This window comes from Polyodon spathula, chromosome 7, assembly GCF_017654505.1.
Source record: "Polyodon spathula isolate WHYD16114869_AA chromosome 7, ASM1765450v1, whole genome shotgun sequence".
Taxonomy (NCBI): Eukaryota; Metazoa; Chordata; class Actinopteri; order Acipenseriformes; family Polyodontidae; genus Polyodon; species Polyodon spathula.
The window spans coordinates 3,723,747-3,736,706 of NC_054540.1; the positions used below are offsets into that span (position 1 = coordinate 3,723,747).

Here is a 12,960-nt window from a genome sequence, read left to right on the forward strand (position 1 = left end):
ATGGCTTGGTTTCTACTGGCAGGGGATGGCTGGTGCTGTCACAAGTACATTGCAAGGGTGTTTCACCTGCCCTGGTGATGTGCTGTACCACAGAACCCCCTGCCAGAAAGAGCACTGGCCCAGATCATTGCATACAGACAGGGGGGAACCGAACTGAAGCTTGTACCAGTGGGGGCTCCTTAGAGGAGGTGAGGGAAGCAGCGCCTCCTCAAAATTATATATATATAAAACGTACAATTTCATATTTTCAAACTAAACATGTGTAAGCCAGCTAAATCTGAAGATCAGTATTATCAGTTGCATTTTCCACTGTGTGAGTGTGCATTGAGATGCTTCTTCACTGTGTGAGTGTGCATTGAGATGCTTCTTCACTGTGTGTGTGTGTGCATTGAGATGCTTCTTCACTGTGTGTGTGTGTGCATTGAGATGCTTCTTCACTGTGTGAGTGTGCATTGAGATGCTTCTCCACTGTGTGAGTGTGCATTGAGATGCTTCTTCACTGTGTGTGTGTGTGCATTGAGATGCTTCTTCACTGTGTGAGTGTGCATTGAGATGCTTCTTCACTGTGTGAGTGTGCATTGAGATGCTTCTTCACTGTGTGTGTGTGTGCATTGAGATGCTTCTCCACTGTGTGAGTGTGCATTGAGATGCTTCTTCACTGTGTGAGTGTGCATTGAGATGCTTCTTCACTGTGTGTGTGTGTGCATTGAGATGCTTCTTCACTGTGTGAGTGTGCATTGAGATGCTTCTTCACTGTGTGTGTGTGTGCATTGAGATGCTTCTTCACTGTGTGAGTGTGCATTGAGATGCTTCTTCACTGTGTGTGTGTGTGCATTGAGATGCTTCTTCACTGTGTGTGAGTGTGCATTGAGATGCTTCTTCACTGTGTGTGTGTGTGCATTGAGATGCTTCTTCACTGTGTGAGTGTGCATTGAGATGCTTCTTCACTGTGTGTGAGTGTGCATTGAGATGCTTCTTCACTGTGTGTGTGTGCATTGAGATGCTTCTTCACTGTGTGTGTGTGTGCATTGAGATGCTTCTTCACTGTGTGAGTGTGCATTGAGATGCTTCTTCACTGTGTGAGTGTGCATTGAGATGCTTCTTCACTGTGTGTGTGTGTGCATTGAGATGCTTCTTCACTGTGTGTGTGTGTGCATTGAGATGCTTCTTCACTGTGTGTGTGTGTGCATTGAGATGCTTCTTCACTGTGTGAGTGTGCATTGAGATGCTTCTTCACTGTGTGTGTGTGTGCATTGAGATGCTTCTTCACTGTGTGAGTGTGCATTGAGATGCTTCTTCACTGTGTGTGTGTGTGCATTGAGATGCTTCTTCACTGTGTGAGTGTGCATTGAGATGCTTCTTCACTGTGTGTGTGTGTGCATTGAGATGCTTCTTCACTGTGTGAGTGTGCATTGAGATGCTTCTTCACTGTGTGAGTGTGCATTGAGATGCTTCTTCACTGTGTGAGTGTGCATTGAGATGCTTCTTCACTGTGTGAGTGTGCATTGAGATGCTTCTTCACTGTGTGAGTGTGCATTGAGATGCTTCTTCACTGTGTGAGTGTGCATTGAGATGCTTCTCCACTGTGTGAGTGTGCATTGAGATGCTTCTTCACTGTGTGAGTGTGCATTGAGATGCTTCTCCACTGTGTGAGTGTGCATTGAGATGCTTCTTCACTGTGTGTGAGTGTGCATTGAGATGCTTCTTCACTGTGTGTGTGTGCATTGAGATGCTTCTTCACTGTGTGAGTGTGCATTGAGATGCTTCTTCACTGTGTGAGTGTGCATTGAGATGCTTCTTCACTGTGTGTGAGTGTGCATTGAGATGCTTCTTCACTGTGTGTGTGTGTGCATTGAGATGCTTCTTCACTGTGTGAGTGTGCATTGAGATGCTTCTTCACTGTGTGTGAGTGTGCATTGAGATGCTTCTTCACTGTGTGTGTGTGTGCATTGAGATGCTTCTTCACTGTGTGTGAGTGTGCATTGAGATGCTTCTTCACTGTGTGTGAGTGTGCATTGAGATGCTTCTTCACTGTGTGAGTGTGCATTGAGATGCTTCTTCACTGTGTGTGTGTGTGCATTGAGATGCTTCTTCACTGTGTGAGTGTGCATTGAGATGCTTCTTCACTGTGTGAGTGTGCATTGAGATGCTTCTTCACTGTGTGAGTGTGCATTGAGATGCTTCTTCACTGTGTGAGTGTGCATTGAGATGCTTCTCCACTGTGTGAGTGTGCATTGAGATGCTTCTTCACTGTGTGAGTGTGCATTGAGATGCTTCTTCACTGTGTGAGTGTGCATTGAGATGCTTCTCCACTGTGTGAGTGTGCTGAGATGCTTCTTCACTGTGTGTGTGTGTGCATTGAGATGCTTCTTCACTGTGTGAGTGTGCATTGAGATGCTTCTTCACTGTGTGTGTGTGTGCATTGAGATGCTTCTCCACTGTGTGAGTGTGCATTGAGATGCTTCTTCTGAGATGCTTCACTGTGTGTGTGTGTGCATTGAGATGCTTCTTCACTGTGTGAGTGTGCATTGAGATGCTTCTTCACTGTGTGTGTGTGTGCATTGAGATGCTTCTTCACTGTGTGAGTGTGCATTGAGATGCTTCTCCACTGTGTGTGTGTGTGCATTGAGATGCTTCTCCACTGTGTGAGTGTGCATTGAGATGCTTCTCCACTGTGTGAGTGTGCATTGAGATGCTTCTTCACTGTGTGAGTGTGCATTGAGATGCTTCTTCACTGTGTGAGTGTGCATTGAGATGCTTCTTCACTGTGTGTGTGTGTGCATTGAGATGCTTCTTCACTGTGTGAGTGTGCATTGAGATGCTTCTTCACTGTGTGAGTGTGCATTGAGATGCTTCTTCACTGTGTGAGTGTGCATTGAGATGCTTCTCCACTGTGTGAGTGTGCATTGAGATGCTTCTTCACTGTGTGAGTGTGCATTGAGATGCTTCTTCACTGTGTGAGTGTGCATTGAGATGCTTCTTCACTGTGTGTGTGTGCATTGAGATGCTTCTTCACTGTGTGAGTGTGCATTGAGATGCTTCTCCACTGTGTGAGTGTGCATTGAGATGCTTCTTCACTGTGTGCGTGTGCATTGAGATGCTTCTTCACTGTGTGTGAGTGTGCATTGAGATGCTTCTTCACTGTGTGAGTGTGCATTGAGATGCTTCTTCACTGTGTGTGTGTCAACTTCTGCTTTTCAAGACGCTTGGCACACCCTGGACTGTCCAAATGAACACCAGAAATATATGATTATTTGACATGGTGGAACGTAGTACGGATGCGGTGTTTTGTTCAGTGGCAAAGCAATTTTGGTAATGTGCTGGTAGGGGCAGTAAGCGCTATACTTATTTGCAGGATATTTTTGCAGAGCTCTGTAAGCAGGGCTTCTGTTGGGTGTTTGCATACTCCTGCTCTGTGAGCGGACCCCACCACTGCTATACAAGGCAATGAGTTGGATGACACAGTCAAAAAAATTTAGTTAAATTTAAATTGAGTTTTATATGAAGTTTTCTCTTGTTGTCAGAAAATGCCTGGCAGGCTTTTGCTTGCTTGCTCGCTCGCTCGCTCTCTCTCTCTCTCTCTCTCTCTCTCACTCACTTGAAAGTCACTTTACAATCCAGCCAATCAGACTGCGGGAAAACCGTCCTGCAGCCCCACTCAATCCCGCCCATTTAAGAGTTCTGCACGGGGATTGGCGTTGATGGAAACGGTTTGTCACCGTGACGTCAGAGAAGTAGAAAGTCATCAGGGCGAGACGGCGGGTCTCTTGTGAGCTGGCGGCAGTGAACTGGAGTCGCCATCTTAGACACTCGGACAAAGTGAGGGCGAAATTATTTATTCATTTATTTCCAAACAGTCATATGAAAGTGAGAATTGAGGCAATGCGTTAGAGTCTTCATTAGGGTTTTGTGTGGAGCTGTTTGTTCTAGATGAGGCTGCAGTATACCGGTATACGGTATCAGGAGAGCCGGTTTTATTGAGTTCTGCAGGGGTCGGTTTATTGACACATTTGTGTTTTCCGTGGCTCCGGACGCGTTTCCTAGACGTTAAGCTTGCTACTAGTAATCGCGTAACTTCCTCGTTGTCTAAAGTACATTTTGTGTCTGTCCGCAGACGACCACCCCCCTCGGAAGATGTATCCCACCACGCTGACTCAGCTGAGCCGGGCGAACCCGTTCAGCGCCCCGCTCTTCTCTCTGCAGCAGGTGGAAGAGCCGAGCCGGACCCCGGCTGCTCCTCCACAGACTCGCCGCCTCGCAGCTGCTGCAGTGGCAGGTAAGCGGCTAGGGTCGTGTTTATTTGCTGTACTTTCTAAATTACTATATATATATAGTGTGTGAGTCTGTGTTAGTTGAGGGTAAATGTTCAAGGTGTTAGTTGAGGGTAAATGTTCAAGGTGTTAGTTGAGGGTAAATGTTCAAGGTGTTAGTTGAGGGTAAATGTTCAAGGTGTTAGTTGAGGGTAAATGTTCAAGGTGTTAGTTGAGGGTAAATGTTCAAGGTGTTAGTTGAGGGTAAATGTTCAAGGTGTTAGTTGAGGGTAAATGTTCAAGACTCCATTGCCCTTGAATTTGACTTGGATAGAGAACTGTTGAAGTACATTAATGCCGGTATCTTACGGAAAATGCATTCAACTTAATATTTTATAATCCTTATTATTTTTAAAATCCAGATGTGTCGGCTTCATCCTGTTGCTTTTTAGTAACTATTTCAAATACGCAGCATTAGGTAGCAATGGGTCTCTGAGGCGGTTTTACCCACCCGTCATTAATTGTACCTTATTTTTACACCGATGTGGGTGTATTGGGTGCTAGTTGTGTAGATTTTATTAAAGAAAACGAACCCTGTGAATCGCGGATCGAGCCGGGCCTCCTGTTTTGCTGCGGTCCGGAGCCGGTGTGTGTTGTGTTTTCGCGGCCTGGAGGTGCAGGCCTCCTCGTGGAGGGCGAAGAAGGACAAGCCTGCGTGTTGCGTGCGGACGCTGCGGGTGACGGACGCGCTCGGGGGGGAGGGGGGTTAGGTGTTCGTGATCGACTGAAGCAGGAATTGTAACCGGCCAGGTCCGCGTTCAGGGATTGTAAATCTGTGAAGGACGAGTCCTTGGGTTTAAACCGCCTCTATCCTGTGACCCCAAAACCATGTTAAAGGCCTCAACAAACCAGCTTCTGATTGGCTGAAGGTGATCTCCCAAAATTCCCCCCCCGATCTCCACTACCCCCCCCCCCCCCCCTTTTTTTTTTTCTTATTTTTTGTTTTCCCTAAAGGTTTCAAGTTCTATTATAATTTATAAATTAGTAAACTTGTGCGTTAGATTACTGGCAAGAGGCAGAAATACAAACCTTCTCTGATTTCAGTAAGTTTTTTTTTTTCCTGTAAATGTTAACTTTTTTATTTTATATAAATGGTACAATGTACAGTTCCCACACTTGTTAAATGTGTATGGTCAGTTTCTTACCTTTCCTGTTTTTCCATAGAGGGAGACAGCTGTGCATTTGGTTCAAATAAGTATTATGCCCTTTGTGGCCTGGGTGGCATTCTTAGCTGTGGCACAACACACACAGCTGTTGTGCCCCTTGACCTGGTTAAATGCCGACTTCAGGTTTGTTTCAATGAATGTGTGTGTGTGAACCAGTCTTGCAACAAAACCTGACATAATCCAGGTTTTATATAAATACTAAGAGTGGATATACTTGTCATCATTGGGGCTGTTCACAACATGCTCTGGTGAGATTGATACTCAAAGCGAGGTGCAGAAAAGCTCCTTTTAGAACTGGAATAACAGGAATATTTCGGTGACTAGCAGTGGTGACCCAGTGACGTTGTGGGGTGAGTCCCAGGCAAAACTGACACTGTAACCTTGGGGGGGGTTGGGGGGGGTACCTACCAACTTTAACACTTGCCCAGAAAATACGTGGCTCATATAAACTGCTAAGGAGTGTAAGAATAAAATTTTCTTTTTCTTTAAGTAAACCTTTTCAGTCAAGTATATCCACTTTTTTTGAAAAATCTACTAACAGCATGATGTGCTGTTTGAGCTGTTTCACATGTGGAGCTGCTTTCAAAAGTGTGAAGGTCATCTCCAAGGTCCAGCATACATGTGTATATGAGTGTTGGTGCCCTCAATCAGTACCTAAAACAGCATGTTTTATTGTTTCTATATATATATATTAACAGCATGGTGTGTGCTTTGTGTTGCTTTAGACGGAGTAAGCTGTGAATTTGGCTCTTCAAAATACTATGCACTGTGTGGTTTTGGTGGTATCCTGAGTTGTGGAATCACGCACACGGCTGTTGTGCCCCTGGATTTGGTGAAATGCCGCCTCCAGGTTTGTATTTGGAATTATGCTGTATTGAAACGTTGTTTACAGCAGGCCTCTACTGACACTGTTTTAAAATCGCTGTTTGCAGCCCATGAACATGTGAGCTGTATTTAACTGTTTCCATGCCAATAAGCAGAAGTGGCAGCCTTGGCTTGTAAACACAACTGAAATGTTTACTTGAGCTCAGGTGTTTTTTATTCCTTTTTGAAATGAAGGATGTGTTTTCTTTAATGTTTCAATAGTTTTTGCTGAAAGTATCTACATTCCCCAAGTTATGTATCTTTTATTATTCTTTGCATTATAAAACAACTAGTTGCAATTTTAAACTACACTAATTACATGTTGTGACTAATTTGCTGTGTAAAAAAGCATCAAAGCCTGAAGTGTATTATACAGTATGTTATTTACCTTGTATGGACGAGTGTTTATGAAGCTGTGGCTCACTTCGTGCTCAATCCATTTTGACATGCCAATGTCCTTGCCATGCAGGTGAGCCCTGATAAGTACAAGAACATCTTCAAAGGCTTCTCCGTCACAATCAAAGAAGATGGCATGCGAGGGCTTGCCCGGGGCTGGGCTCCCACGTTTATTGGATACTCCATGCAGGGGCTCTGCAAGTTTGGGTTTTACGAGGTGTTCAAGAACGTGTATGGAGAATTTCTGGGAGAGGTAGGTTGGTGTCAGATACCGGACTTAGTTCAATGTTGTGTGGTCTGCCTGTTTCCATCTCTACTATCTCAAATTCCAATACCAAAATGTACTTTGAGGAATATACGGAGGTGCCTGTCTCTGTCTGTCTGCCTAAGAGTATATGTATGTCACACTTACGTTTCTTATATCTAGTGAAGTGCTTATCCAATTGTTATAAGACTGTTGCAGCATGGTTTAGTGCTAGATCTTCATATTAGAAACGAGGGCTATGTGGTGTCATGTGTCTGTAGGTCAGTGGTGTAATACTATCTTTGTTTATATACTTATTTGTAAAGGTGTTTATGCTTAAGGTGGACTTGTAGCATGTTTTTAATATTCTCTTTACTCTTTAGGAAAATAGCTACATGTGGAGGACATCCTTATACCTGGCTGCTTCTGCCAGTGCAGAGTTCTTTGCAGATATTGCTCTGGCTCCCATGGAAGCTGCCAAGGTCCGTATTCAGACCCAGCCTGGGTATGCCAACACTCTGAGGCAGGCTGTTCCAAAAATGTATGCAGAGGAAGGTATCTGGGCGTAAGTATTCATTGAACTGTATATTTAATTTGCACACGCTCCCTTAGATCCACCTACGGGATGTGCCCTTGAGTTGAGTTCTGCTCTTCTCCCTGTGAGTCCTGCAGTTCCAGCCAGGAAGCATCCAGCAACTTTCCAGGTTGTACAGTCGGAGGTGCTTGAGTCATTGGCGTGTGAGAGCAACACACCTGCACGCCAGCCATTCACGTTCTGTTGGACAACAGTCTGTCTCACTGCAGACTGTCTTTCACCAACAGAGCCAGGCTGGTGTGTGGACAGTCTTTTTGTTTTAGTCCCAATTTTCAGAAGCCATGAAGATTAAACATTTAAAATGAAGCTTTTGTCTTGTCATGTAGTTTGCATAGTTAACTATCCAGTGTGTTTCTCACTGACCTATTGATAGTTTTAAAAAGACCCAAGTGTCATGAATTGTAATAGTCAGCTGTCTGGGGTGGGTGGGCAGTGTGCTTACTGTGGCTGTTCAACCTGTAGGCATTTGTTTCTCCTGTAGGTTCTACAAAGGTGTTGTCCCACTGTGGATGAGGCAGATCCCATACACCATGATGAAGTTTGCTTGCTTTGAGCGCACAGTTGAAGCCCTGTACAAATATGTGGTACCCAAGCCCCGTAGTGAGTGCAGCAAGCCTGAACAGCTTGTCGTCACATTTGTTGCTGGTTATATCGGTAAGTTTAGCAGCATCCTGTCCTCCAGTGTGCTGTGCCAGCGTTTCAGTGTTCATTCAAGGATGTGTGTGGAGGGGGAAGGTTGTATGAGAGACTTCAAAGAACAGGAAAATCATACTGCTGTACATGTTATACATGTACAGGGAGCAGTGAAGTGTTGGACCTTAACTGTAATTCTGAGATGGCGAGAAAGAATGTTATGTAAGTTTAAGGAACTGACAGTTTAGGATGTAGCCAAGTGGATTAGTATGTTTTAGTTGATACTGAGGTGGGGGCTTCAGGCTTTCTTCTACCAACCCCTTCAGTTAGCTAAGATCCGATTCAGTAGTAGTTTGCACACGCTCCCTTAGATCCACCTACGGGATGTGCCTCCGAGTTGAGTTCTGCTCTTCTCCCTGTGAGTCCTGCAGTTCCAGCCAGGAAGCATCCAGCAACTTTCCAGGTTGTACAGTCGGAGGTGCTTGAGTCATTGGCGTGTGAGAGCAACACACCTGCACGCCAGCCATTCACGTTCTGTTGGACAACAGTCTGTCTCACTGCAGACTGTCTTTCACCAACAGAGCCAGGCTGGTGTGTGGACAGTCTTTATTTTTCTGTAGTTTTAGTCCTAATGTTTGTGTTGCTTCTGAATGAACACAGAAGCCATGAAGCTGAGCTCTGCCTTGATTGTGTCTACCATAGTCTCCTGAAAGTGAAAGGTATGAAGAATGCCAGTACTGATTTTTTTGTGTGTGTTTTCTTGTAGCTGGTGTGTTCTGCGCTATCGTGTCTCACCCTGCCGACTCTGTTGTGTCTGTGCTGAATAAGGAGAAGGGTAGCACTGCCCTCCAGGTGCTCCAGAGACTTGGACCCAAAGGTAAGTGACCCCCTCCAGAATTTCAAATCTGTTACAGATCAAAACCACCGAAATGCAGTGTAATATGGGAGGTCTCATAAGGAATACATGGTTGACCTTAACGAAGGTCAAATTAAATAACTCAGTATCTAGAACATTGCTAAAAAAAAAAAAAATGTATAGAAATGTCACTTTTTTTTTTTCTTTAAAACCCACTGCTTAGCTAAAACTAATTAAAATATATACATGTTTTTTGGAAGTTAGATGCAGCTTGTTGAACAGTCTTATTCTTCTATAATGTAATACTCCTCTGCCTGTGTTCCCAGGGGTCTGGAAGGGTCTCGTTGCCCGTATCATCATGATTGGTACCCTGACTGCTCTTCAGTGGTTCATCTACGACTCCGTCAAGGTCTACTTCAGGCTGCCCCGCCCCCCTCCCCCCGAGATGCCTGAGTCCCTGAAGAAGAAGCTGGGTCTGATAGAGTAACTCCACCACAAGGAGACTCAGCTCTGCTCCAGGAGAGGAGCCAGCTGCTGGCATGATTACAAAGAGGAGGAGATGATCAGATTTTATATATTTAAAAAAGAAACGCCCCAATCCATCACTCTGCTGCTCGAATGTAATGTAAATGTGGATAGGGAAAACTCTCCTTGCCTATAAATTAGGGGGAGACCCAGAAATGTGCTGTTAGTTTTATCAACATCTGTCTTTGGTTATGTGAAAATAAATATCTGTAAACACAACTGTACATCTTGTTATGATCTCCTTTTAATGGTGCTCTGAACAGCACCTGCTGAATGATGTCTGCTGAGCCTCTGATACAAGCAGCAGGATCCTGCTTCTTGCAAGCATTGTGTGAAACTTTAGTGGAAGCTACCAGAAGCATGACCATCAGCTGAGTTCATTTAACTGCTTTCAGTAGTTCTTGGTTGAAGTAAATTAAAAAGGAATACAGTCCCTAATCTCGTGTTTATGAATTGTGTTCTTTTAGCCATCTAGCACCACACTAAGGAACTTCCTACCTAGCTGCTTCCATTCTCTTCCCCTTCTTAAAACACAAACATTAGTTTGATCAGGTGTGATATATGTGTGTGTGTATATAATATAACTTTAAAGATTGTTTTATTTTTTTTGTAGAATTGTGTTTTGCTTTTTTCTTTGCTTACTATGTGAAGCACCCCGAGACTCTCCCTGTGTGTATAGGGCGCTGTATTAAATGTGGAATTGGCTGTGGCAGAATGCTGGTGTTTTGGGATGAACACATTATCTGTGTTAAATTGGAGGTATAGCAGAGAGTTTAGATTGGGATACTTATATGTTCCAGTGTTTTAGTAGGAAAAAAAACAGACGTTTTCAAGAAATATTTGTGTTAATTACATGAGTGCATAATGTAATCGCCTTACACACACTTACATTGAGGGGCAACACAACTGGATGAGGCAGCAGACCTCCAGAATATGTGAGCAGCTGTCAGGGAGCCAGAGGGGTGGAATGAGTGAGATGAAAAGGGGGTAGAGCTGTGTGCTGCTGTTTAAGCTTTATATTGAAGCAGCAGTGAGTGGTTTTGCATTTAGCTGTAACTGAACAGGTTGAGCTGTAGACAGCTGGTTACTGCCTGGTTAACAGTTCTGAGATCTGCAAACATTCACATCTCCACTCATGCAAGAAGCTTTCAGGTAACCCAGCCCCTGTGGGATTCCACTTTCTGCTGGTTTGAGGTTGGACATACTTTAATACTCATGAATCTCATAAACTTGCTACAGGTTGGGCATCGGAGCAAATGATCCTTGCCTGCCTTGCTCGACTGGGTTCCTTGTCACTAATGCAATTTGAGAGCTGGAGAATTAGATTTGTTTTTCTTTTATTAAACATTCAGTGAATCCCTTTGTGTTCTAATGTAAGAGTTTTCTAAAATAAAGACTTAATGGATTATATATTATTGTAAATGGTAGGACTTCATTTATTATGCCCTCTTGTGGTACAGATGGACTTCATCATCACTTTGGAAAAGATTCTTTAAAGATGGTGGCGGGTTTCTGAAAAACAGGATTATATCTCCCCTCATGTTGCTACAACTGTTTAAATAACATGTCATTTTTCTTTTCATTGTTAAAATCCTGACAAATTTTTACAAAGGTCTTTTCACCATGTCTTTCTCAAGCGCTCTTTTGTGTTCTGTACGAGATCATGGGTCTATATTGCTGTGGTACCTGTTTGTCAATATGGGCAATTATCCACTATCAGCTATAATGAAACTATTATATTTAACATGACATATTAGATACTGTAATTATAGAACACTATATTACAATTTGAAGATGTAGAAATTCTAACAATAAACGTGTTCAGTTTAGGCAGAACAACTGCTGGAATAGGCATTGATCAAGACAGAGTTGGACTAGTTTATTCTCTTGTTTCTGCACATCCTGCTATTGAGTGGTATAGTTACAGATGAACTGCTGAGTCTAACACCAAACTGGGATATAATAATACAGCAGGACATGCCCAATAAGGACATCAATCTGAAGTCATGCCCAATAAGGACATCAATCTGAAGTCATGCCCAATGAGGACATCAATCTGAAGTCATGCCCAATAAGGACATCAATCTGAAGTCATGCCCAATGAGGACATCAATCTGAAGTCATGCCCAATGAGGACATCAATCTGAAGTCATGCCCAATGAGGACATCAATCTGAAGTCATGCCCAATAAGGACATCAATCTGAAGTCATGCCCAATGAGGACATCAATCTGAAGTCATGCCCAATGGGGATATCAATCTGAAGTCATGCCCAATGAGGACATCAATCTGAAGTCATGCCCAATAAGGACATCAATCTGAAGTCATGCCCAATGAGGACATCAATCTGAAGTCATGCCCAATGAGGACATCAATCTGAAGTCATGCCCAATGAGGACATCAATCTGAAGTCATGCCCAATGAGGACATCAATCTGAAGTCATGCCCAATGTCATGCCCAATGAGGACAGCAATCTGGATATCAATCTGAAGTCATGCCCAATGAGGACATCAATCTGAAGTCATGCCCAATGGGGATATCAATCTGAAGTCATGCCCAATGGGGATATCAATCTGAAGTCATGCCCAATGGGGATATCAATCTGAAGTCATGCCCAATGGGGATATCAATCTGAAGTCATGCCCAATGGGGACATCAATCTGAAGTCATGCCCAATGGGGATATCAATCTGAAGTCATGCCCAATGGGGATATCAATCTGAAGTCATGCCCAATGAGGACATCAATCTGAAGTCATGCCCAATGGGGACATCAATCTGAAGTCATGCCCAATGGGGATATCAATCTGAAGTCATGCCCAATGAGGACATCAATCTGAAGTCATGCCCAATGGGGATATCAATCTGAAGTCATGCCCAATAAGGACATCAATCTGAAGTCATGCCCAATGAGGACAGCAATCTGAAGTCATGTCCAATGGGGATATCAATCTGAAGTCATGCCCAATGGGGATATCAATCTGAAGTCATGCCCAATGGGGATATCAATCTGAAGTCATGCCCAATGGGGATCAATCAATCTGAATCAATCATGCCCAATGGGGATCAATCAATCTGAAGACAGCAATCATGCCCAATGGGGATATCAATCTGAAGTCATGCCCAATGGGGTTATCAATCTGAAGTCATGCCCAATCAAGGACATCAATCTGAAGTCATGCCCAATGAGGACATCAATCTGGTCATGCCCAATGAGGACATCAATCTGAAGTCATGCCCAATGGGGATATCAATCTGAAGTCATGCCCAATGGGGACATCAATCTGAAGTCATGCCCAATGGGGATATCAATCTGAAGTCATGCCCAATGGGGATATCAATCTGAAGTCATGCCCAATGAGGACAGCAATCT

At 43.8% G+C, this 12,960-nt stretch overlaps 1 protein-coding gene, 1 long non-coding RNA gene and 2 other non-coding genes across 5 annotated transcripts; all 4 read left to right on the forward strand.

Annotated features, from left to right (window-relative positions):
- Positions 1-3,709: 3,709 nt before the first annotated feature.
- LOC121318018 (phosphate carrier protein, mitochondrial-like) lies at positions 3,710-9,813 on the forward strand. 2 transcript variants are annotated; one of them, XM_041254201.1, is made up of 8 exons: positions 3,710-3,819; positions 4,115-4,276; positions 5,475-5,599; positions 6,810-6,989; positions 7,364-7,545; positions 8,057-8,229; positions 8,975-9,085; positions 9,391-9,813. In XM_041254201.1, the coding sequence occupies exons 2-8, from the start codon at positions 4,135-4,137 to the stop codon at positions 9,549-9,551; spliced, it is 1,074 nt and encodes a 357-aa protein (XP_041110135.1). In that variant the 5' UTR covers positions 3,710-3,819; positions 4,115-4,134; the 3' UTR covers positions 9,552-9,813. The 2 variants fall into 2 exon arrangements, with proteins under 2 accessions (XP_041110135.1, XP_041110134.1); XM_041254200.1 differs by lacking the exon at positions 5,475-5,599 and adding an exon at positions 6,202-6,326.
- On the forward strand, positions 4,294-5,187 carry LOC121318019. The gene is made up of 2 exons (XR_005950568.1): positions 4,294-4,345; positions 4,398-5,187. It is a non-coding gene; the product is annotated as an uncharacterized LOC121318019 (long non-coding RNA).
- LOC121319069 lies at positions 7,578-7,825 on the forward strand. The gene has a single exon (XR_005950655.1). It is a non-coding gene; the product is annotated as a small nucleolar RNA SNORA53 (small nucleolar RNA).
- LOC121319068 lies at positions 8,565-8,812 on the forward strand. The gene has a single exon (XR_005950654.1). It is a non-coding gene; the product is annotated as a small nucleolar RNA SNORA53 (small nucleolar RNA).
- Positions 9,814-12,960: the final 3,147 nt, after the last annotated feature.